Genomic DNA, 27,268 nt, shown 5'->3' with positions numbered 1-27,268 from the left:
AAGAAATTTTTTTAATAATATAATAACTAAATAATAATTTTGTTATTATTTTTTAATATTATAATTAAATAATAAAAATAAATTACTTTTTACAGAATATAAAAAATATTTTACATATTTTACACATAGGAATTATATTCAGAAAAGAAAAACAGAAGTTTAGACTTTCTTTTAGATGTTATTTATCTCTAAATATTTATAAATTTTTGGTATTTTTATACTATATAATTTTAACCTTTTATATTTTATATATATATATATATATCTTTTTGGTATCATATATTAGTTATACAATATGTTTTTAGATATTAATTATATGAGTATCTTTTAATCTAAAATTATATAATTAATAACTATATATAAAATAATATAATATATTTATTGAGAATTATATAATATATTTTTAATATTAATATTTTTATTGTTTAAATGTTAGTATTGTTATTTTTATTATTGTTTTAATTAATGAATAGAAATACTTTGGTGCCAGATTGTCTCTATGTATATATGTACAGTACAATTTATGATTTGATTATATTTAGTGTGATCACTATTCGGTTCAAATCTAAAAAATTGATCGAATCGATTTAATTTTAAAATTTAATTTTAATTTTTTATTTAATTTTGTTTGTTTCAATTTTTAATTTCAGAAATTTCAGTTATTTCGATTTGGTTCGATTTTGATCACAAAAAAATTAAAAAAATTAAACCGAATCGATTAGTAATAATAATATGTTATTTTTAATAATATAAAAAAATAAAATTATATTAAAATTAAAATATTTTAATTAAATTTTAAAAAATTAAAAATAAAGTGTAAAAAATAAAAAATTTATTAAAAATTAAAACTGATTAAATCGAATCGAATCGACCGAATCAGACCGATTCAATTCGATTCAGTTTTTAACCAAAATCGATTCGATTTAATTTTCATAAATATTAAAATTTTAATTTTTAATTTATTCAGTTCGATTCGATTTTAAATCGAACCGACCGAATGCTCAGCAATAATTATATTCATGAGATGCAATTGGCAATTGGCAATTGGTAGAACTGGTAGCAATTGATCCTACTCTTCACAACCTTAACTTAAACAACAGTATTTAGAGCAAGAATTACAGACAAATACAAATTGAAAGTCTAGTGAAGAAACTCAAACTATGCACATATGATTCAAATCTTCAAATTATAACTGAAAGAAACGCAGAAATTCCGACGAAAAGCACTTTTATTATCAAAATATGACATACAACACCATCACCATCACCATCATGGATCTTTGCAAAATATGAGCATCACTCAAGGGAACCCACACGTCTGCAAAGCTTGCTACTCAAAAGATGGTGATATTCTAGTTGATATTTGATACTTGCTCTTATAACTACTTCTACCTTTTACTTAAACCTGGATCTCCATATTCCATCTATACATCTCCTCCTCCGGTATGGGGAGAGTCAGGGTGACTAGGCCAGTATCGGAGTCATAGTTGAACTCTGTCTCAGCATTGTCCACGCTGCATTTTAGCGGGCGCTGCGAAGAGTAAGCACCAAAACGTCCGCATCCCCTTACTTTCAGTGCAATAGTTGCAGCTGGAGATCGATTTTCACTTAGTGATGTAGTCAGCCCTGAGGAGACCTCACCATCAAAGAGCTCTGATTTTTTGTCAGGATTCATCTTGATTTCAAACTTATCCATTGCGCCACCGACATTGAACATGTCGAGCAACCCTATTGGTGCAAATAAAATGTTGGAAGCAATCTCCTGCATGATCAAGTCGTCGAGTAAACTACCTTGTTGTCTAATTAATAGCCAGCCAAGAAGAGAGAGAGAGACTTGAAAATTACCTTGATTGGGCAGAAATGGAAAAGTTCATATTCAAGAACTTTTAGCGTCACCGGCACCGAAGCACCTTTAGGCAACCGAATAACCTCCCCTGAGATTTAAAATAGAAAAACACCCTTTCTGGTTAATTTCTTTTAAATCCACAAAGTCACTGAAGATGATAGACCTTATTTCAAAGAAAATTTAGTTCTATATTCCCTTTGCAACATTATTTAGTTTTCCTTACAAGGAACTCCATATGATAATTAATCCAAGAATAACAAAAGAAAAATATTTTCCTGTAGCAGTGAATATCAATCACTCTATCACAAGGGCCAAAAACTCCAGTAAATTTACCTGATTTGTAAGCATACACTATTGTCTCCCCACTCCAATCTGGACTAGCAACTTGAGCAATGCAGTCCACATCAGTGGAGCGAACAGAGCCTGAGAGAGTACCAGGAGAGGCATCATGAATACGAGTCTTCTTCTCAATCTTGCACCAACCAGCACCTTGGCAGTTAAAAACACCGACCACACCAGTGCATGTGTTCACATTCCATACTTTTAGTAAGCTACAAAATACAACAGAATAGATGAGTATCTAACTAAAGCAGCATGCTCAGAGGAAAGCTCCCTCACATGCAAGAGGAGAAAAGCTACACACCTAGTGCCATCTCTTGCTGGATCAGCAAAGAGACAATCACGGGTCGGCCTGCCAGGAAGTTGGGCACGCAGAACTGATCCATCAGGAAGGACCAGCTTCTTCAGTAGCTCGAAGTTGTGGTTGCCAGGCTTATCACTACATAAAAAGAGCGAAAAAAAAAAAAAGAGAGAACACATAAGCATGTTAAAAGTCTTGTTAATTTCTAATCTTTTAATGTTAATCTTGATATGCACAATGTGAAATCAGTTTTAAGGATGAAGGTAACCTGACATAGATTGCACATCCACCAATAGCACGAGCTGCACCATGATAATCTGCAGCAGGGTGTAAACTCTGCAACCACATATTTTGTTAATATGTCAGTAATTGACATTCTAAGAAACCAAAGTTGAATCTTCATGAATGTAAAGCAGGATAACACTCTTCATTTACTCACATGGAACATATCCCAGTCAGGTTGCATAAATTCTCCAAGGAAAAGGGTATTGTAAGCCACAGAAGAAATGTGAATAGTGTGGGAGGCAGGGTCCCTAGGATAGAAGTCATCAGAGGCTCTCACAACAGCAGTCTGCTTGGCACTATAGATCCCATCAGTGTTATGGCACATGCACGAAATACATCCATTATCAGGGAAGTTTCGTGCAATTGAGGCCTCAAGAGCTTGATGATAGCTGCGGGTAAGGGAAACTCTTCCACCATGACCAGCACCAAGAGTTTCAATGATGTTCTGAACATCAACTTTGACTCCATCTATTCCACACGAGGCCAAGTAGGCATGAAGCTCATTGTAGAAGTTGAAAACCTTCTTGGGATGCACCAAACCTAGGCCATGGACAGAGAGACTGTCCATGACAATGTCTGGTTGGTTACCTAACACGCCAGGAGACTGAACTGGATATGCCAACGCAGTGTCATAATGCTCCATACCAGAAGATGCTGGTTTTACTCCACCCCAGTAGCCAGCTAAAGCATGCCATGCATATACAAACCTGTGGAGAATAAAAGAAACAGAATGAAACTATCAGATGCATTACTTTTTTTAATCTATTGCTCTTCTTTCTTTTACTTCTTTTTCCTTTTAAGCTCACCTGTTATTCAGTATATTTTTCAACCACTAAAATAGCTATGTGAACAACTTTTATGGAAGTTGAGAAATTCCAATATACACCATTAGCAATGGCAGAAAACTAGAAAATTTCTAAGGAAACAAAACAATGAAGACCACTCACTTCACATTGTGGCATTGCTTGGCATCTTCAACGACATGCTTTAGTCCTCTGGCCTCTTCATCCTTTTCACCATTCTTCCGAAATTTTGCATTCTCCTTTATTCCAGTGAGCCTACTAGCAAATCTGCAGGAAAGCAACAATTTGATATTTTAATTTAATACAAACAATGCTAACTGAAAAACTATGTCCATGAAGATCATTTGACAACATGCAGAGAACTGCAAATATTAAGTTTAGACCGCCAACACAATTGAAGACTTCAGTCCTCATACCAGTTTAAAAACATACAAATATTTGTTAAAGGACAATTAGGCAATCTGACCCTCATAGCTTAATTCAAAGACCAAGCATGGAAACCACTAAACAAGATTTTTCACAAGCATCAAAAACTTGTTATCAATGCATGGTGTTATATTTTTAGCAAAACAGGACTTGCCATGAATTCCATTGGTATAATTAACAGATAATGGAAGATTCATAATCACAGCTTTAATAAATGAGAGAGGGAAAGACTCATACTGTGCTCCTTCTTGCACAACAGCATTAGTATCTTTCAAGGATTTATTTTCAATCTGTTGCCAACCATCATCTATGATCAAAAATCGTGGTGGAGACCCTCCCTCTGATAGGCTGCAACCATAAGATGCCCATAAGTCAGTAATTTTATCTTCTAACTTACAATTGCTCATTAATTTTGGCTTCCACATATAAACTATGAGTTAATTTACTCTCCAACATCATTTCTGAACTACCTTTTAAGGCCTTCCTTAACACCCTCAGCTGTGACATCAGTGTAAAATGCATCCCAAGTGCACCAGCCAAACCAGTCAAGGAAAGAGGGCAACTATGCGAGACCAAAATAAATAGACATGAGATTTAGACATTTCAGCTGCATCATAATAGTGATAGAAATTTTTGGTGAAAAATATTAGCACAAAATATTCTCACCTTTTTCTTCTCACGATGAAGAAAAGTTTGCATGTGCTTTTCCAAAGCTCTGTTTTCATGTGAAACTACTAATTAAATTATGAGCATTGCAAGCAAAAATATTGACACCAGAAGACACAGAAAAAGGGATTGGAGAGAAGCAAAAGAATCAAACTTCTGAATATCAAATAAGCAGCTTTATAGTTCCTAACATATAGATTCATAAATAGTCTTCTCACTAATCTTTCAAAGATAAACATCGGCAAGTTTATTTTGAGATAAAGTAGGGGACTCACTTTACAGCCTGGTTGATAACTTCAAACGGATTGGTCCCAGCATGAATGTAGACAAGATGAAGGCCTTGATTGGTTTCAACAGCATTATCCCCTGCAAAACCAAATCACACACCAAAAAACTCGTCGTTTCGGTTCTTTCACCTCCTACTATTTCCTCCCCAATTGAAATAAACTCCATAAATTTGGTTCATTTGGATAGGACAGTCATTGACTGGTTCTCCAGCATGTTTGTGTTGGCATCAATGACAACTCCACCCCATATTCAGCATGTTAGTCTCCTTCACTAGAAGCCGACGGGATGGAATGAATTAATAGTAGAACAAGCCCTATGTATGGGCTCATTAATGACAGCTCCACTCATATGTTGTACTGTTAGTCTCCACCACTAACAGCCGACAAGATGAAACTGAATTAATGAAGAATTGGCTCATGGGCAGGGTGCACATAGCCTACACCAGACACTTTATGATGGCTATGATCAACTCACCACTCTCAAGGCAGATCTCCATCTCATTCTTTTCATTGCCTTGCAGAACAGCCCGGAACTGGCCTTCAAGGAGGGGAAGGAAGACTGTGTAAATGGTCTGGGCATCACCCTGATCAACTCCTTCACCACCATCCTTGCTCTCCACCAGCATGAACTGGGTCTCCAAAGGAATGTCTTTACCGCACATGCCCATCCTCTGGGTCATCCACCATAACTTGAAGCGGAAACAACACATAAAACGGAGACCCCTGTCATAAATGATAATTGAATTTCTGTATTTGTAAGTATATATACGCATAAATCACCCAAAAGTATATTTTTTTTCTTTATATGCATATGTAGTTCCAAGAACCATGTTATGTGCTGAAAGAATATAATAACCTGACACATAGATGAGTACAACAACATTTATGGTCCTAGTTGAAGTTCTGCATTTATTTCTAGTTAGTATTTTAGGATATGCTGGAAATCTGCAGTATATACTCCCTACATCATCTGGTCTTGTAGTTGACAGGAAATAAATAAAGGAGCAATGAGAAAGGAATCTCAGTGTAATTCAGAAGTGCAAGAAACAGATGGTTCATATTATGGTAAGCAATCAAGACCCAATTACTATTAGTTCTGAATTTACAAATAGTAATCAATTGCTATTCATATAAAGGATGATTTTTCCATATAAAGAGTAAGAAGAATGATTCGTTAATTCACATCAAAAACAAAATACGAAAAAAACAGAAAGAAAAAGGAAGCCGAAGCTTACTCTAAAACGCCCACAGTAAAGACATGGAGACTCTTGCTATGGGAAGCAGTGGCACCAATGAATGCACCAGCAACGAGCCCGCCAGCAGGAGTCAACACAATGTTGTCTGGCACTCCAGTTAATATGGTCTTCCCATGCACTACAAGTTTCCCATCGTTGATTGAGATCTTGGGTGTGATCGTCATTGTTGATGTTGAGCACCGAGTTACTGCGCCACAAATCCGAGGTAAAGAGAGAATAAAAAATCAATAAACCGAATAAGCACAACTAGGAAACAAACCGCAGCTAAAAAGTTCCGATTGTTGCTCCTACAACGCCACAATTCTTGGCATTTTCTAGCTAACCTATTTAATTTTTGCCACGTTTTTGGAAAACATATCCCCACACCATTTGGGTCCAGAAAATAAAGAAAATCCTGCAATATAAAATTAAATACTAACAAAAAAACTAAAACACATGAGTTAGCGGCTTTAGCTTTCAGAAAATTTATGCTGGTCCAAATTTCATTTGGAAAGTTTAGTTTTATCATCTATTTGTGCGTACAAGGTTTCACTCATATCTTGGTATGAATACAAAATATGCAGTCAAGTATGGACTGAATTGTTAATTTTGGCAACTTTCAGGCGGTTTTCTGAAAATCTCTTAAGGACGTAAAAAAAGCAGAAAATTACAGAGCCGAGTTGGCGGTTGGACCAGGAACACGAGTTACATGACACCGACGCGATCAGATCCGCTTTCAACTTTCAGCAGCAGTGCAGAAAAACCTTTTTGTCCAGAGCTTTAAAGACAGAAGATATTGGAGACGGTGACTGATCAGAAATAACCGTGAAATCAAAAATTTCATTCGGGGAAAAAAAAAGCGAAAAGGAAAAAGTAAAAGGGGAAAAAATAAGAAGGAAAAGCTGGATACAGCTGAAAAAGCTTCAAAAATGGCAAATTCATGGAAAAGAGCTTCAATTTTCGTGGAAAATGAATCTGATTACTAGAGTAAAAGCTTGAAAATCGCAAAAATCTGACAAGATTAAAGCAAGGCAAGGCAAAAGTCGGCAAGAATCCTTGTGATCGACGCATATATATTTAAGCTTAGCCTGAAGTTCATTATTTTTTTCTAGTAACCATAGGTTTAATCACATCTGAATCATACTGATCTGCACAAAAATTCCAAAATAATCTCAGCAACCACCGTGATAAGAGCTTCAAATTCTCCAGCAGAAGCTTAAAATTAGGCCATGAACTTTGAAATTCCATTACCATCATAAGAATTCAACATGAGAAAATCCATGGGCATAACTAACTAGAAAAAGAAAAATCTCCACCAAGAAACTCACCAGTAAAACAAATCACTAGCTAGTCCAATGAGCTGCTCGAGCTCTTGCTCTACGAAAGCAAATCTTAAAGAAACCTTATAGAGAAAAATCTCAGTAGCTATAAGCTCAATAGAAGCGCATTCACCAGGGAATGCTTCTTCTACGAGAAAAATAGAGAGAAGCTCTAAGCAACGCTCAGTTACAGAGATATGACGCACACAAAACACTAAGGTGCGATGAAGGAGAAGGAAGGCGTTGTGAGATTTTATAGTCCTTGATCGTTAAAAGTCGAACATGTTGTAACAACTGTAGCTTCTCATATCACGATACGTGGAAAACGTTGTCGGGAGTGAGTTTATATGTCCAAATTCTTTTTAAAAAAATAAAATTATTACAATTATTGTCCGCCTTTAAGATAATTTATCCATAAAATCTAAAATTTTATATCTAAGTATCCTCATCAAATATAATACTTATTTAATAATAAAAATATCTTTATATAATAAAATTTTTATTTTTATAATTTTAAAATTATTTATTATATTTATATATTATTTTAAATTTTTATAATAATTAAAATACTAAATTTTTTATTTTTTAAATTATAAAAATAATATTTTATTATTAAATAATATTATTATATTATATTAAAATTTATTTGATCCTTAATAAAAATATAAAAATTTAATTCATCTAAAATTTTAAATTTAATTTATTTAATTCTTAAAAAGAAGTATAAAAATTTAATTTAACTTATTTCTATTAATTTTTCTTTAATTTTATATATTAAGTACAGTATCGAGTTCAAATTTATTCATCCAGCTATTTTTGAGATATTCATCAAATTTTTTTATACTTTTTACAATAAAAAGATATCAACTCAATTTTGACAATAACATAATTTCATAATAAAATTAAGACTTAATGATTTGAAATTCAGAAAATTGAATTTTTGAATTTAGAAAGACCTTAGATCTAGAGGGGTATTTCTCCTTTTATCTATTTTCTTTTGTTGACGTGTAACAGAATATATATCATTGGGTTACCTATTTCTGTCACGTTGATATGGACGTACGAGGAAATCAGATCGCTGCCCCATGCGTAACGGCCCCTGGTTTTCCTGAACGCGCGTGCGGACTGTCCCACGTGAAGGATTGGTAAGTCTCCTTCCTGATTCCAGGCTGGATCGAAAAATATGATATGGGCTGAACCTAGAGAGGGTTTGTTCGTCGGATCCAAAGAGTTAGGTCGGCCTGATTGAGGAGATTGATGGGAGTCCGGTCTCCAGACTAAGTGGACCGGATTTGATACATATATGAGGCTTAAAGGCCTCTAAATAATGAGCTGGTATCGTGGGTCTGACCCATACCAGAATAAAGAAATCCAGCGATCACTACGACTATTTTAAAATTGAAATTCAACTTATATTTGGTACACTCAAATAATTTTTATGCAAATTGTTCTAAAAATAATTTAAAACATTCACGCTAGCTAGCAGCTAATTGATATTGCCATGTTATTTTTTAATTCGCATTTCGTAATAATCGAAAATTTTTATTTTTTATTTTTTAAAAAATTAGAAATAGATTTTAATTTTTTATTTATTTCTTAAACATAAGTTTTTTTAAATTATTTATATAAAAATAAATTTATAAACTTTTATATAAAAATAAAAACTAAAATACTTTTTAATACAATATTTAATAATAAAATAAGAATGCAAATAATTTTATAAATAATCAATTATTTATTTTTTCATACTATAAATTCTTACAATAATAATAAAAAGTATTTTATAAATTAATTGAATAAATACTATCCAAAAATAAAAAATTAAATTTGATTGATGAAATATAATTTTAAAATTCTTAATGATAATTTAATAAAAATTATAAAAAAATAATAATTTAATTAATAGAATCTATAACAAGAAAATTAATATTTATAGTTTTTTATTTTTTTGATTTTTTAATTTTAAAAACATTTTTAATAAATAAAAAAATTAAAAATACAACTCTAACAAACGAACAATTATGTATTTTTTATCAAATAAAAAATAAAAAACCATAATGATAACCAACGCTCCCTAAGATGTTATCATATTTTTTAATAAAATTGGAAACACAAATATATATTATACATTTTCTTAAAAATAAAATTTAATAAATTTAAATTTATCTTTAACCATCATTTAAATCAGAAGATTAATGTAGATTTTAATAATTAATTTGTATATTGATTTTAGTAAAAAATTGATAAAGTGGAGACTCGTATTTGGATCTTCCAGGTGAATTACATATGTCGTTCTCTCAATAAAATTTATTATTTAGTTTTTATATAATAGAAAATTTTATTAATTAATTTTTTATTTCAAAAAATATATTAAAATATTTTTAATATTTTAAAATTTTATTAATTTTAATATTTAAATATTATAAAAAATTTTAAAATATTTCAGTGCAAAATAACTAATATTTTTATAAATTTAAGAGAATTATAAATTATTTTTTTTAAATTTAAGAAATTAACTATTAAAATATTTTTAAACTATAAAAACTAATAAAATATTTAATGGATAAAATTAATAAAAACAATAAATAATATATTGTTTAAAGTATTTAACATATTTTAATATATTTTTTAAAATAAAATAATTAATTAATAAATTTATTCGTATAATTACATAATAATTTTTCGTACAATTAAACTTGGGCAATTTGTATTATATTATTATTGGTCAGAGTTTCTCAACATATTCAAGAATATATACAGTTTGGAAAAGAGGCCGCCGTTCGGCGACAATTACTGAAACTCTGAGCTCACCGTTAAAGAGGGAGGGTTGCGGAGGGAGTAACTGACAAGGAAGCCTTATCCTTCCATTACTTTATAAAAATAAAAATATTAAATATTAAATAATAAATTATTTACCTGCACCATGTGATATTTGGCCAACAATTTAGGAAGGAGATTTTCGCATTAATTAAAAATATATATAATTTGCATTGCTTTTTGTGTTTTATAATTTTTATTTATTTTTTTAATTATTTTAAAATTATTTTTTATTTTTAAGATTATCATAGTATATAAATATTTTTAAATTTTTTAAAATATATTTTAATATTTATAAAATTTGATTATAATATAAAAAATAATTATTGGCTCCTTGTGAAGCCCTTATGAATCGTCCCGGAGCCGCAAGGGTCAAGCCGGCGATCTTGAAAACATGCTCCAAATGTCCTAAACGTTAATGACAAATTATAATCTCTTTGGTAGTAGGGATTTAGAATTAGGTCTCGTGCCAGTGAATGAGAATGACAATGACAATGACAATGACATCATCTTTAATTTGCCTTTTAATTTTATTTATTACTTTTATGTTTTTGTAATAATATTTTTTTATCCGTAATAATAATTGCATTGTAAGACTATACAACGCAACGAGAGTGACAATTAAATCAAAGAATTAAATCTTTCATATTATAACATCTTCAAGAGAAGACTATAATTTTAATTAAAAAAATAATTTATAGTCTTGAATATTTATATTATTTAATTATTATAATTTTAAATATTTATATTATTTAATTTTATAAAATAAATTAATAATTTTCTAAAACTTCAAGTATCCGATAGTAATTATCTCTGTAGAAATTTGCAACAAAATTACATTTCAATCATTGCTTGGCTTATAGTGTTGCCTTTTTCCCTTAGAAAAGCAAGCAAATAAATAAATTAGTAAATAAATTAGGGGCCAACTTGCAAGTCAAAACAATCATTAAGCAAACGAACAAAAATTGATGGTGATGGGTTTACGTGCTCAATATCCGTGGCCCACTCGCAGATTAACACGTATGAGTTCCATGTTTTGTTCTTGCTTGTTGATCCTTGCCACGTTGGCTTCGTATCTGTACAGGGACAGGCAGGCTCCGCGTGTGGACCCCAAACGTCGGCTCTGACTGTAAAACAATCGTAAAGTTATCGTCTTTGTCATCATCTTTGTCCTTAAATTACTATTTAATTTTATATTATAAAAAATTCATTAATTAATTTCACAATTTTAAAAAATATATTAAAATATTTTTTATATTTTAAAAAAATTATTAATTAATTATTTTATTAATTTTAATTATTAAAAAATTATATAAAAATTTAAAATATTCGTAATACATAGTAATTAATTAATATTTTTTTATTAAATTAATAAATTATTTTAAATATAAAAATTAATGTTATGTTCATGGACAGATAATAGATAATCTGACCAACCGAAATATTTTAATAATCAAAAGAAAAGAGTGTAAAAGCAATTCTTGTACTAACAGTGAGTAAAATAAAAACAGCTCAAACCGTGAAAATAGAATTATAGGAGAGCAATACAAACATTGTGCTGCTAGGCAAAAGCGATGGAGTGTTGCATTCTAAATGACAAAAATTTAGTAGCCGAAAGCATTACTAGTTTACGCTATGATTTAAGTAGTATAAGATAAGTAAAATTTTGTGTGAATCAGTAAAAACTACCTTATATTGTTAAATACTTCTCGATAACTGATAGCGAAGTATATCATGAGAAAAGAGTGAAAAAAATTCAATAAAAAATGAAATAAAATATAAAATCATAGTCTAAAAAAAAATTTAGAATTCTGACCGTGTGTCTGTTGAAAAATAAGCAAATAACTCATAGACCGTAGTTTGATTAAGGAAATCCACTGGAATCATAGTGAAAACGAATTTTTATAGGGTAATTATTGTCGTTACATATGGATTCGAATCTTGTCTAAATAAAATTATGGAGAGGAAGGAAAATAAAAGAAGAAAAATAATTTCTCTATTTTATTTTCGCTTCTTATGTTTAAATGGAAGAAGAAAATAAAAGATAATAAAAGAGAAATAAATTTATTTTTTATTTTAAAATATAAAAAAAAGTAAAATTACTAAAATGCTTTTAATGTGTAACTTACATTTTTGCTAATAGTAACGAAATCAAATCTATTAAATAATAATACATTTTACTCAAATCATCCATTCACATCTTCTATAAGGGTGGAATAAATTATATACATATATATATCTTTAATAAATAAATTTTATTTTTATATCAATTTATTTTATTAAAAAAATATGGATTGTATCAAACATTGTACACGTGGAATCCAACCATCCTTATATTTTTTATTAACTTATAATATTATCAGAAAATTGGATACAAATAAGAATGGTGTTATAAAGAAAATTTAGTATTATATTAATTAATGGTAGGAAAATAAATTAAAATAGATAACAGGGGCATAAGAGTAATTTTATAGCAAACAGCAGACTTCACTCCTTGGAGTTCACGTTTTCTCTCCAAAACAAGGAGAAAATAATCAGAGAAAAATAAGAGTAATTAATGAAATTTTTTTAAAAAATATTACAAACATTTTAATATATTTTTTAAAATTAAAAAATTAATTAAAATTTTTTATATTATAAAAATTAAATAATAAATTACATTTTACTTTTTATTAACAAAAAATTAATCTAATAAGCAATAAGGTTAATATACTTCATGGAGTAGAATTAATTTTATTGTGGTAAAATGATCAACTTCACCTTTGAATTATACGGTGAAAGCAAAAAATATTAAATTTTAGTTTTTAATTTAAATTTACTTATAAATAAAAAGTTAAATAAATTCAATTAAAATTAAATAGATGGAAAATTGCAACTCAATCGGCTCTATTTAAATTTTTATAATGATTTAAGAATAAATTTGAACTAAAGGGAATTGCTTTTTTAAATCTAAAATTTTCCAAATAATCATCATTATATGATTTAATTTAAAATACATTAAATTTTATTAAAAATATAATTTCATTAATTAATTTCAATATAAACTAAGTGAAAAAGCCGAAAAAAATAGAAGGTTGGTATAATATGCTATAATTGATTAAAATAATTGTTTTTGAAATAAAATTAAAACTAAATATTTTATATGTATATATATAAATATATATTTAAAAATCTATTAAAACATTTTTATTTTTTCTCTTTATCAACGAAATAGTTTTTCTGTCTTTTTTCGTTAAAAATAGATGAAAAATGAGAGATAAAATTTTTAAAATATAATTTTACCCTCAAATAAAATTTCTTATTTAGTTCTTTAATATTGCTATTATTAATAAGGCAGTTTTTACGTTTTTAAAAATTTATTAAAACGTTCTTTTTTTTATATCTATTAAAACGTTCTTATTATTTTTTCTGTTAACGAAATAGTTTCTCTTTCTCTTCTTTCTGAAAAAAAAAAAGAAGAAAATGATGAAGAAAAAAAAAAAGAAGAAGGAGAATCGCCTCTTTCTCCTCCTATTTTTTTAAAAAAAAGAAAAATTAAAAAAGAAAAAGAAGAATGAAAGAAGAAAGAGGAGGAGGAAGAAAAAGAATAATTGAAGAAGAAAAAAAAAGATAAAAAAAAGAGATAATTTAATTTTTTATTATATTTTTAACAAGCGAAATAAAAAGAATGATTATTTTATTAATAGAGAGAAAAAATAAAAATATTTTAATAAATTTTTAAAAATTATAAAAACTGAATTTTTAATAATAATAATATTTAAAAATTAAATTATAAATCTCTTAAATAAAAAATATAAATTTAATAATTATTATTACCGATAATTGAATGATAATATATTTTATATAAATCTTAATTATTATATTTATAATAATATTTATTTGATGGGAACTTCACTAAATCATTATATATAGTCTCTAAAATTAATGTTTTTATTATTTTAAATATTTTTATGCATGGTTGGTGAGATATTTTACCCTTTTTTAAATATTTTATACATCTTTTTAAAGTTAGATCAATCATCATATGCTAATTTAACAATAAAGTATTGAATTTTATAAATCATAAAATAGGGGGGAAATAGAAATTTTAAAAAAAAAATAAAGAGACATGAAATTTTCAAATAGTTTGGTATGTGTAGCTTTCAACGTTCTCTTTTAACAGTATAATGCATTTAACGGGAAAATAAAATTGGGTAAACTGTAATTTAGTCTCTTTGATTTAGTGAAATATAATATTTCGTCCCTCTATTTTAAAAAATTTTCAATTTAATTCTTCACATTTAAAAAAACTGCAAAATAGTCTTTACCTTCAAATTTTCAGTTAACTTTCCGTTTATTTTAATGAAAATGATTAAACTACCCTTTAAATAAAAAAACTCAACCAAACAATATTCACTCCATCCCAACACAGGAGGAGGAGGAGAAAAGGAGGAGGAGGAGGAAGATGAGGATTGAAAAAAGAAGGAGAAGGATAAGAATGAGGAGAAAATGGTAGTTTAGTTCTTTTTATTAAAATAAATGGAAGGTTAACTGAAAATTTGACGGTAGAGACTATTTTGTAATTTTTTTAAATATGAAAGATTAAATTGAAGATTTTTTAAAACAGATGGACGAAAGGTTGTATTTCACTAAATTAGAGGGACTAAATTATAGTTTACCCAATGAAATTTGTATATTTAATCAATAAAAAATTTGAATTTTATATTCGTATTAACTAATTTTTTTAATTTTAAATTATATATTAAAAACGATGAGACATATATATTTAAATAGAAATAAAACAATTAATTAAGGTTGCATAGTCGTGCAAGGCATGCATGCAATAAATATAAAAAAATTCTGGCCTCATTGCATGGCCAACTTGATCAGTACTATCTGAATTATGATAAGATAAACGATCAACGATGTAAAAATACAAGTATCTAGATCTAACAAAAAGATTACATTTTTTTTTACTGGGTTGAGTTCTGGGTTTTGGGTTAAATTCTAATTGGTATATACTAATCTTTAGATTAGTTTTGCTTGGATTGAATTTTCTAGTTTCTTGGATTATATACTCATTTTCTGACATGGTCCGGGTTGTGGATCTAGTTATGGGTTGGTGGGTTAAGGGTATAGCAGGAGTTTGAGTGTTTGGGTTAAGAGTCTTTTTACGATTTCTTGTCATTAACAATTCAAACTCTAAAAGAGGGAGTCTGAAACCTCTGAAACTTAAGGCGCTTAAAACTTAATTGATTTTGAAAACTTGTACTCTTTATTACTGTTATTGCTTAAATACAGGAAAGAAGTATACCTGTTTTCTACATTAAATGTGCACTATTTCAATATGGAGGAACACCCTCCTCAACTAACAACATGAAATAGAAAGTGCTTCCTACATCAAAGGAGCACTACTTTAACATGGAGAAACATTCTCTTCTCAACTAACAAATGAAATAGAAAGTGGAGGAATATCCTCCTACAAATAGGGAACAATTTAACTAAAAAATAACTGAAAAATAATTGAAATTTTTTTATTAATTTAGAGGCTCAATATGTGACTGTTTTGACTTGGATCAATGGTTGAATCAGGTATATCAGCCAGATATAGACTTGCAGTGATTTAGTAACATTCTCATATAGCTACTGTTCATCGACATTACTGCCAGCACACCAATCCAACATCCTCGGTTATAAACACACAGAAAAATTACAAGCAGCCAACGATGGAATCAACACAGAGGCGACTCCAACACTCAAAAACATGAGAATAGCACCAGAAAAAAGGCTACCCATGAGAAGACGAAACTGAGGATCAAAATCAGCAAAGCTGAGAAAGCAAACCCCAGTTTGATTGTGACGCGTGTATTGCTGCTTCCTTATTGACCGGCAAATTGTAAGATTTTCTTTTCCGTGAAATCCGAGCTTCGTCGGCTTCTTGCCAAGGGGTCGACTTCGTCCTCAGACAATTTTGCTCCAACATCTCATTTCCCTAACAATTATATTTACATTATTCCTTCTCATTAAATTTTATTTAAATACATTTAAAATTTAGAACCAGATTACAATCTCCAACATTCTCATCATGCGACAGCGTCATTGTCCTGACCTCCCTTATGGGGCCCAGGGCTTTTTATTATATTTGAGCCGAAAGCTTATTATTCTTATTTGGATTTCCAGTTTGCAACCCTTAAGCTTGGGCCTACTGTTCTTTTTGGACTTCACATTGAAAATTACCTTGGACCAAAAAGAAAAAAATACATTTCTTTTTTCTTCCCATGCAATCCAATAATTTTTTTTTTTAATTTTTCATGTAAAGATTGAATTAATAACATTGTAACTATATTTACAAGTTACACCCACAAATAACAGCCCTTTCATCACTGGTTTTGTCCTATAACTCTCACGAAAAAACAGAAGCACAAGGAACATTGCAAATTCAGGAGAAAAAACAATAAGAATCAACAAACAGGGCTCAAATCCTAGTTACCCAAAGAAAAAAAAAAGATTTTGCAAGATGATTAAAAATTTAAGATGTGGAAAAAAAAAAAAAAAAAAACTAAGTGTACTTTCAGCCTTCTCATGGGTCATGATTCTCTCTTGTTGAGTCATCTACCTTCACTGTTCACCTGTAATGACCCATCCTGCATTAATTTGAGGCTCAGACTACTGAACCGCTCTCGTGAATACTGCCTCGATGCTTTTCTCCAATCTGTACCAGCCTTCATCATCGTTGCGAACTCTTCGTAACTTATTCTTCCATCCTGACAAGTTTAAGCAAGATATTCAGGTAAGATTCCAGAACAAGAAGAACAACATATGATGAACTAATAATTTTGCAGGATACTTCAAACACATAAATCAACCCACAAATTATGTTTCATTCTTTTTCAAACAAGCAAGAAGATTTCTATGAAAACATCTCATGTGTTGTGTGGGCCGGATCAAAAGATTTTGGGGTATGTATATGCACAAACAAGAAAACTTCCTTTTAAGATTAATGGTATGATTTTAACTTCCAAAGAAAGATAATTTTAAAGAAACAGACAAGTAGCATTCCATAATTTGTTAGCATAGAACATATCTTCCTTGAAAAAGAATAAAGCCATCACACAATTTTGGAAATGCATGTGCTACTCTTACAACCAAAAGCAGAGCAGTTGATAAAAAAGTAAGACCAACCTTATTTGTGTCCACATCATGAATAATAGCATAAATGATCTCTTCGCTGTTTTCATCGATTTCATCAGCCAAGGCATCTCTTAGCTCGTCAATTTCAATATACCCATTTTGGTCTTTATCAAAGAATTCAAAGGCTTTGCGAAGGTGTTCATCATTGCCCATCTTTCTTAGATGAACGGAAATTGTCACAAACTCACCATAGTCCAGATGCCCATCCCTATCTACATCACCCTGTAAAAATTTTGAAAAAGATTATCAAAATCATAGCGCAAGGCTGCACTTCATTTTAAATGGAGATCATTATTTATCTTTTGTTTTTTTCATAGCCAAACAGCAAATGGAGAGTTTCTTGTTTCTGTTTAGGTACAAGGAAGAATAATACAGGTTATTATCTCGTATATCAACAAGCACTTTTGCTCAAGAAAAATTAAAACAAATATGTTATTTTTCCAAATGTTATTTGGTCGAACACATGATCTTTTTGCAGCTTGTAACAGAATACAACTAATTCTTATATAGAAAACAAGATATACAAAAGAAGTCTGTGGGCAAAAATTTGGCACTATGGTGCAACAAGCAGCAATAACAGTATCACATTGTCCATTGGATTTTAGACACATCTTAAAGCTGTTTAGAAGGCTCCATACAAGGTAATTAAAAAAATTTAATCAGGGATATTCATTCTGAATCCAGTTAAGCAATGAATACAAGGGCAACAAGTTTGTAAATTCCAATCAGCACATAATCTAGACAAGGATAAAAGCTTTTAACAATCATGATAGTATTCAAGGACTTACAGCTTCCATTAAAATTTGAAGATCAGTATCAGTGATGTGATGACCGAGTTTCTGCAATCCAATTCTTAGCTCATCCACATTAATCTTGCCCTTATTGCTAGTATCCATCAATTCGAAACCCTCCTTTATGCCAGCAACTTCCTCTACTGACAAATGCTCAGCAATTACCTGTAAAGTTTACAATGGGAAGAAATAACAATGAATTATAAGCATGTATAATAGCACTTAAAACTAAATTTGATATTGGATCAAGAGGCCTGAACATTTTTATGTTTAACTGGGAAACAAATATTTGAGACATTACCCTAAGAGCTCTTTTCTTGAGTTTGTTCATTACAGAGAATTGCTTGAGCCTTGCTTTAACTGTTTCACCTAGAGAAACATTAGGCGCCGTCTTTGCATTCTGCAACCAAGGGTGCTCTGCACTCAAAGAACAAGCAACCAGTCAATTTTGGGAATCACTAAAGCATAATCACTCGATATTGCAAGCAATAAAAGCTCCATAAATATGAGTTACCCATTTCATCACAAACCACATTTACCTAGCACTTGTTGTGCTGTAAGCCGACGATTTGGGTCAGGATCAAGCATCTTTTTCACCAGGTCTTTGGCATTATCAGAAACCATAGGCCAAGGATCCCTTTTGAAATCTATAATGGACCTAATGATTGCCTGTGCAACTCCCTGTTCAGTTTCTGCATAAGGAGGAGGAAAAAAGAAAATTAAGAAATCAAGTACAGGAACAGATATAATAAATTTATGAAAAAAAATTCCAACAATTGACTTTTCGACAGTTAAATTTAATTAAACTTGAACTTTTTTTGACTTATTTGCATAAGTTCATACAAACATGAACTGCATAACAGTGGACCATGCATGATATGCTAACCCATGTAGCTATGTAGATCATTGGATTCATAGCCTCCAGTGAAGGTCATACATGACAGAATTTAGAGTTTAAAGACATTAACTGTCCAAAACTGTAACCAACATTTCTAGATAATATATGTTTATAACACATCATTTTTAGATGACAGGTAATTGCAACTTTTTCTCAACATACAAGGTCAATAACCGAATGGGTGCTAGTTTCCTGGCGATTTAGAGAATGGATATGAAAATGAGATGAGAAAAATTACAAATTAGAAAAACAACAACAAGGTGGTTTCTCCCATATGCATACAGAATTCATAACTAGTTCTTAGGCTTCTTGATTTGAATCTACAGGGTGAATCTTAAATGTACTTAAATCTTATAATTATTAATTCGAATCTTATGATTCTCTATTCGATTCCACATCCTAACAATTGAAATCTATAGGGTAAATTGTAAATGTGTGTAAATTGTGACTAAATCAATAGTGAATCAAGTGAATTAATATGAATCAATCGAGTTTTCACTCAATTCAATTAATTATTTATAAAGAGTTTATCGGAACTTACATTTTCAAAACTTAAGATCTCATTCATTTTTGACATGAAAAGTGTACAAAAACTTTTTCTTAGCTATTCTTCCACCATCTATTCTTTTCCCTTTCCCTCTTCTTTCTTTATTTTTTTTTAGTTAATTTACTTAACTAATTATAGTTGTCAAGGTATGACAATTTATATTAATAATATTCTAACCCGCTATCTTTTTTCTATTGTTTAATTATTTGACCAAATTTAAATGAGAATTTCAGCATATATATAATGATAACTATTGTCTATGGTTCCAAAGTTCATAATTTGCTACATAAAACTATATAACATAAATACATAATATTCTATTGTAAAGAATATTTCTAATTAGATAAATAATAATTCTATTTTTATCAAAATATGTCATTATGATGTATTGTTTACTTGTTTCTAAAACATATATTATTTTTAATTGATTTCTAGAATTTTTATCAAATCTCGATTCATAAAATGAATATTTCAACTCTTGATTCAAATTTCAATTTGACAACTATGGTACTTACATATCCACATTTTTTGCCACATACACCTAATGGAAACAACATTGATTTAGTAATGATTTTTTTTAACCAAAACACAAAATACCAACCTGCCCAAAAGGGTGGGACACCACATAGTAAGATGTAAAGTATGACACCAGCACTCCAGACATCTACTTCTGGGCCATAATCCCTCTTTAACACCTCAGGAGCCATGTAGTATGGACTTCCAACTATCTCATTGAATCTTTCCCCTGCATAAAGTAATCAAACGTCAGCAATTATACATGGAAGGCAAACACCCACTAACTGTGGCTAAAAAGTGAGATTACAAAATACTATAGGTTATATTTTAGGCATTACCAGGTTTGAAAAACACAGAAAGTCCAAAATCAATTGCCTTCAAAGGTGCAGTTTCCTTCTTGTTTGCAAACAAAAAGTTCTCAGGTTTCAGATCCCGATGCATCACCCCATGCTTATGGCACATCTGACAGAAAACAAAACACAATAAACTTAATACAAAGTACATTGAGAAGCAGCTAAATGTTTCTGTTGGACTTGTATACAAGTTCAGTATTTGGCAACCTACATACACAAGAAATCAACCCCCTGCTAGCCACCACTCTAATGGATATACGACTATATAGAACTTATTATCAAGAAAGTAAACAGCAAACTCAACAACTTTTCAGAATTCTAGTAAATCTCTAATAGATATTGCAAGAGTGACGGAGGAGATATTTGATATTGTCAACAGGCAGAATCTAAAGTAACAAAACTTTAATTGTAACAAAAAGACACTTAGAAGAGGAAAATAGAAATAAAGGTAATAGGAGAATAGCACAAAAAGAAAGGGGAAATTGAAAAAGGGGAAATCTGAAAAAAGGGAATCCATAAAAGAAAAGTCAAAATTCTGAATCATCATCTGCGTGTGCAATGTATATTCTTCAAAAACAGGAAGTTAACTCAATCAGATATTATTTATTAATCACTTTAAAATCATCAGACGTTTATCAATTGAATTAGTGGATTGGTCCCAGATCCCTGCACTCAGGAAGAGCAAAACATCATCTTTTATGAAAATAAATATAGCATCCAACTGGATCCCCAGCAGTAGGTAATTTTCTCTCTCGTTTGGCCAATACCCATAAAAAATCAAACATTGAAATTTGAAATAAACAAAAGATCCAATCACAAAATTTTAGAGAAGAAAGAAAGAAAGAAAGTTTCTTACCTGAACAACCTCCACAATGGTCTTTGTAACCGCAGCAGCAGCTCTCTCAGTGTAATGCCCTCTAGCCACAATCCTATCAAACAACTCTCCACCCTCGCACAATTCCATCACCAGATGCACAGCGTTATCATCCTCATACGTATCCTTCAAACTCACAATATTAGGATGCTTAGGCAAATGTCTCATGATCTGCACTTCTCTCCTGACATCTTCAATATCCACCGCTGTTCTTAGCTTCTTCTTAGAGATTGATTTGCAGGCGAAAGTATCGCCAGTCTCCTTGTCCGTACATAAATATGTGATCCCAAATTCACCCCTACCTAGCTCTTGGCCTAGCTCATATCTTTGCTCGATTTCTCGTCCTGTTGGGTCTTTTAAGACGGTTAGCCTGTGCTGGACTCCATTATTGACGCCATAATCGATAGCAAATGGGTTTTGTTTCTTGTTGTTCTTCTTATTCTCGTGACCTGCGGCTGTTGATGGGGTAACACAACAATTACCCATGAATCAGAAATTACAACAGATATAAATTTGACAAAAAAAAAAAAAAAACTGTGGTTCTCGGTGAGAAGAATAATTGGATTTGCAGAGAAAATGGATTCGGATTATTAAAAAAAAAACTTGGAAATCTGACGCTTTGAGAAAAACAACAAGTGGGTATTTCTAATTGCCAAATAAGATCCAAGATCCAGCTACAAATGACCAAACAACAGCCACTTTTAATAGAAAATGAAGAAGTTGACTTTCAGGAAATTATAGTTTGAGAAAAATCAAAGAAGGGAAGAGAATCGGAGAGGATATTTATGAGAAGAAGGAAAAATAAGGATGAGAATAGGAATTTACAAGACAAGAGGCAAGATTATGAAGAAGATGAATTAGAAGAATTCAAAAGGGCTGAAAGAGAAGGAAGAGAGAGAAAGAGAGGTCAAACCTCTTTTCCAGAGAATGCCCTCCTAACCTCTTTTCCTTCCTTTCTCTTGAAATTTTTTTTGTGTTTTATGTAAATTGTTTATCAATTTTGATTTGGTTTTTGTTTTCTCCCCATTTCTTGGAACTGAGAAATGAAGAAAATAAAGAGATCAGGAACACAAAATATCCACAAAATTTTCATGTTTTCTCTGTTCAAATCTCTTCATTCACTTCTCTCTTGATTTAAGCCCTTGCTTCTTTGGTTTTTATTTCATCCTTCCCTACTTTTAGTTTAATTTCAATAAAAATATTAATATTTTATTATTTAAATAGCAACTTAAAAATAATTATAAATGAAAAATGAACTAATATATTTATGAAAATTAACTTATAGGTATTTAGCATTTATAAGTTATTTTATAAAATATAAAAAAATTTAAATTTAAGTAATTGTGTGAATTTAGTTAAAATATTTATAAGTAATTAATAATTACTTATTTATTTTCTTTATTTAAAAAATAAAACTTTTAGTGTTAATTCTCATTGAATCGAATGCTATTCACACTATATATAATTTTCATTTATTAAATTTAAATAATTATTTTTAATATATTATAAAAAATAAATTATAATTATAATTTTTTAAAAATAAATAATCAATAATTTTATTATTAATATTTAAAATATTTAATAAATAATAAATAATTTATTTTAACAACTACTTTTTCCCTAATCGATAATCATATTTTTTTTCATCTTTTGTCCCAATGCGAATCATAATTTTTTTATTTTGTTTTTTCTGTCCCAACGCGAATCATATCTCAAATTCGGACATGATTTTCATTTTTGAAATTACAAAGTCAATCTAATAATTTATTATCTTTTGAATAAAAAATTTTTTCTTTCATAATTTTTCAAGAGTTAATTGACATACATTTTATTGCAATTATACACTACATTTTTTTAATAATTAAAATTTATTTTTTAAAAAATTATTTTAAATATATTAAACCATTATTTATATTATTAGAAATTAATAAAATTATTATGCTTTTCGCACATCAATATTTTGTCATATATATCAATATTATATTATTATGGTAATAAAATTTAAAATTAATCATCAAAATATTTATGTATTTTATTTTTATTATAATTTTATTTTTATTTATATTTTTTATCAATTAAATTATATTCTTTTAATATTTAACTAAATATATTTTACCATGAAAATTTATAAAATTATAAAATTATTTTTTTATTATTAAAAGTATTTAAAAAATTATTATTCATTCTTTCATTTTATCAATAATTTTATAAAAAATTATTTTTATTTTATTTTAATTAAAATTATTATCGATTAATTCTTTAAAATTTGTCGAATATATTTATTATTTAATATTATTTTTAAAATGATTATTACAAAAATAATCATATTAAATATATTAATTATGAAATATTATAAAATAATTTTAAATAATATTTAATATGATTCGATTAAAAATAATAAAATAATTTTTTAAGATATTTTTTTTAAATTATTCTTTTAACTCTCTAATTATTAGGGGTGGGCAGTATTCGATTCAAATCGAAAAAATCGATCGAACTGAATTAATTTGAAAATTCAGTTCAATTTTTTATTTAATTTGATTCAGTTTGGTTTTTAATTTCAAAAATTTCGGTTATTTCGGTTTTGTTCGATTTTGATAAAAAAAAATCAAAAAAACTAAATCAAACCGATTAGTGATAATAATATGTTATTTTCAATAATATAGAAAAATTTAATCATATTAATATTAAAATATTTTAATTAAATTTTAAAATACTAAAAATAAAGTATAAAAAATAAAAAATTTATTAAAAATCGAAACCGATCAAATCGAATCGAATCAGAATGATTCGGTTTTTAATCAAAATCGATTCGGTTTGATTTTTATAAATATTAAAATTTCAGTTTTCAGTTTATTCGGTTCGGTTCGATTTTGAATCGAACCGACCGAATACTCACCTTTTAATTATAATACTAATTAGCTATTTTTTCTAAATTATATTAATATTTAGAGTGTTTTTTAAAAAATTAATAATATATTAATTAAATTAAAATTTAATTCACTAACAAAATATATAATTCATGTGAAGTCATGGATTTGAGTCTCCATTCTTATCTCTTAAAAAAAATTTTATATTTATAATTTTATTATAATTTTACTCCAAAATTTTAAATTATTATTAATTTTACATTAAAATTTACTGATATGTTATATTGATATGGTGATACGTATTAAGCAATGTGATAATTTTATTAATTTTTAATAATATAAATAACTATAGGTGTAATTGAAATAATTTTAAAAAATAAAAATTTAATTGATTAAAATAATACTACAGTATATAATTATAATAAAATTAAATTTTTTTAAATATTTTAAATTCTATAAAATAAAATTAAAAATTCATAAAATATATTTACCACACAAGAAAAATAATTTTTATATTGATAATAAATAAAAAAATCGATAGAATTGAATTAATTTAAAATTTTGATTCGATTTTTTATTTATTTTAATTTAATTTAATATTCAATTTTAAAAATTTTAATTATTTTAATTTTGTTTGATTTTAATTAAAAAAATTAAATCGATTAATTATAATAATATATTATTTTTAATAATATAAAAAAATTAGACCTTTTGAAATATTTTAATTAAATTTTAAAATATTAGAAATATTAATATTTTGTTATTAAAATAACAACTTAAAAATAAATATAAATGAAAAATGAACTAATATATTTATGAAAATTAACTTATAGGTATTTAGCATTTATAAGTTATTTTTTAAATTTATAAAAAAGTTTTAAATTTAAGTAATTGTGTGAATTTAGTTAAAGTGTTTATAAGTAATTAATAAATACTAATCGACATGTTTGACAAAAAATTTGGGCGTAAATTAACCGATTTGAATCAAATTTTAATGAGGTTAAATTTAATTTATTAAAATTTTTCTTAATTTGAAACAAATTGAAATTTCACTCAATTAAATTCGAATTAAATGTAAATAATCTTAATTAAATGACTATTAATTAGTAAATTTTTTTATTAATTTACGCATAAATAAAAATTTGTTAGTTGTGAGACACATCTTTCATAATTAAAAAAATAATTTATTAAAATTAATAATAATTTATTATTATATTTATATCAAATTTTTTATTGAAATAATTCTTATTTTTTAATTGAAATTTATTTATATATATATTTTTTAATTAAATTCATTGATTTTATCTTAGTTGTATTTCCTCGCTTTATTTCATTACTTAGCTTTAATTCGATTTTTAATCAAATCTTTTTTTTTTTTGAAATTTTATTATTTATTTACCTGATAGTTAAAACAATGAATTTTTAATGTCAATTCATTTTATTCTCCGTATATATAATTTTTATTTGTTGAATTTGAATTAATTATTTTTAATATATTATAAAAAAAATAAAATTATAATTATAATTTTTATTAATAAATAATTAATAATTTTATTATTAATATTTTAAAAATTTAATAAATAATCAATAATTTATTTTAACGGCCACCTTTTCATAATATTATAAATTTATTCGTTCTTTTTGTATTTTCTGTTTCAAACGACGACCATATCTCAAATTTGGGGAATGATTTATTTTTTAAATACAAAGTCATTTTAATAATTGATTATCTTTTGATTAAAATTTTTGTTTCTTTCATTGTTTTTTAAGAGTTAATTGTCATATGCTTTTTATTTTATTATAATTATATACTATATTTTTTTACTGATTAAATTTTAATTTTTCAAAAATTACTTTAAATGTATTAAATCGTTATTTATATTATTAAAAATTAATAAAATTATCATATTATTCATATATTAAAATTTAAAATTAATAAAAAATTATATACTTTACTTTTATTATAATTTTACTTTATACTTTTATTTTTATTAATTAAATTTTATATTTTTAATTTGATTAAATATACCTACCATTATTTATATAATTAAAAACTCATAAAATTATTAAATTATATTTTTCACTATTAAATATATTTAAAAATTATTATTATATTATTATTCATTCTTTCATTTTTATTAAATATTTCATAAAAATAATTTATTTTGACTTAAATTATTATCGATTTTTTTAAAAAAAATTATCAAATATACTCATATTATTTTTAAAATTATTGTTAAAAAATAATCTTATTAAATATATTAATTATAAAATATTAAAAATATTTTAAAATAATATTTAACATAATTCAATTGAAAAAATTAAAAATAATAAAATATTTTTAAAATATATATTTTTTAAATTATTCTTTTAACTCTCTTTGTACAATACTAATTAGCTAACATTTTTAAATTATATTAATATTTAGAGTGTTTCAAAAAAATTAATAATATATTGATTAAATTAAAATTTGATTCACTAAAAAATATATAATTATTACTTTTTAAATGTTATTTTATTTAAATTATAAATTATTTTGAGAAAATTAATGAATATTATTTTTTATTTTATTCTTATTTTATTAAATACAATAAAATGGTTTACAATTTTCTAAAGTTTATTCTATCATTTCTTCACCTTCTTAAATATTCTGCGTTTTCTAATAATAAATTGATGGAGAATAATTTTAGATATTGATGTAATTAAGTGAGATAAAAAGTAATTTAATTAAATTGAAGAGTATTTTTAATAAAATTAATTATTTTAATTACTTTTTTAATCACTGAGTGCAAAAATCTTAAACAAATAAAATTATACAAAGGATTAACTATTTTTATTAAATTATGGTTTCATTAATAATTACAACTTATCATGAGCATGGAATGCAAAATTAATTATTTTTTTTTATTAATTTTTTAATTTATAT

At 27.4% G+C, this 27,268-nt stretch overlaps 2 protein-coding genes across 5 annotated transcripts; both read right to left on the bottom strand.

The window, feature by feature from the left end:
- Nucleotides 1-1,210: 1,210 nt before the first annotated feature.
- Nucleotides 1,211-7,738, bottom strand: LOC110620790 (probable galactinol--sucrose galactosyltransferase 2). Of its 3 annotated transcripts, none has more exons than XM_021764661.2 (14): nucleotides 7,516-7,738; nucleotides 6,188-6,395; nucleotides 5,428-5,675; nucleotides 4,941-5,031; nucleotides 4,666-4,714; nucleotides 4,470-4,561; nucleotides 4,237-4,347; nucleotides 3,718-3,840; nucleotides 2,925-3,477; nucleotides 2,754-2,821; nucleotides 2,489-2,623; nucleotides 2,179-2,396; nucleotides 1,845-1,933; nucleotides 1,211-1,761 (listed from the first exon to the last, which is right to left on the bottom strand). In XM_021764661.2, the coding sequence occupies exons 2-14, from the start codon at nucleotides 6,370-6,372 to the stop codon at nucleotides 1,399-1,401; spliced, it is 2,325 nt and encodes a 774-aa protein (XP_021620353.1). In that variant the 5' UTR covers nucleotides 6,373-6,395; nucleotides 7,516-7,738; the 3' UTR covers nucleotides 1,211-1,398. The 3 variants fall into 3 exon arrangements, with proteins under 3 accessions (XP_021620353.1, XP_021620354.1, XP_043815152.1); XM_021764662.2 differs by lacking the exon at nucleotides 7,516-7,738 and adding an exon at nucleotides 6,859-7,500; XM_043959217.1 differs by lacking the exons at nucleotides 4,237-4,347; nucleotides 4,470-4,561; nucleotides 4,666-4,714.
- An 8,843-nt stretch (nucleotides 7,739-16,581) lies between these two features.
- On the bottom strand, nucleotides 16,582-22,602 carry LOC110621059 (calcium-dependent protein kinase 32). Of its 2 annotated transcripts, XM_021765097.2 has the most exons (9): nucleotides 22,386-22,601; nucleotides 21,455-21,927; nucleotides 20,584-20,707; nucleotides 20,331-20,474; nucleotides 18,824-18,976; nucleotides 18,586-18,701; nucleotides 18,282-18,449; nucleotides 17,485-17,715; nucleotides 16,582-17,066 (listed from the first exon to the last, which is right to left on the bottom strand). In XM_021765097.2, the coding sequence occupies exons 2-9, from the start codon at nucleotides 21,638-21,640 to the stop codon at nucleotides 16,911-16,913; spliced, it is 1,278 nt and encodes a 425-aa protein (XP_021620789.1). In that variant the 5' UTR covers nucleotides 21,641-21,927; nucleotides 22,386-22,601; the 3' UTR covers nucleotides 16,582-16,910. The 2 variants fall into 2 exon arrangements, with proteins under 2 accessions (XP_021620789.1, XP_021620788.1); XM_021765096.2 differs by having other exon boundaries at nucleotides 21,455-22,602.
- Between the last annotated feature and the right edge of the window lie 4,666 nt (nucleotides 22,603-27,268).

Source organism: Manihot esculenta, chromosome 8, assembly GCF_001659605.2.
Source record: "Manihot esculenta cultivar AM560-2 chromosome 8, M.esculenta_v8, whole genome shotgun sequence".
Lineage (NCBI taxonomy): Eukaryota > Viridiplantae > Streptophyta > Magnoliopsida > Malpighiales > Euphorbiaceae > Manihot > Manihot esculenta.
Note: the sequence above shows the minus strand (reverse complement) of the source record. Positions and strands in the feature narration are given on the sequence as shown.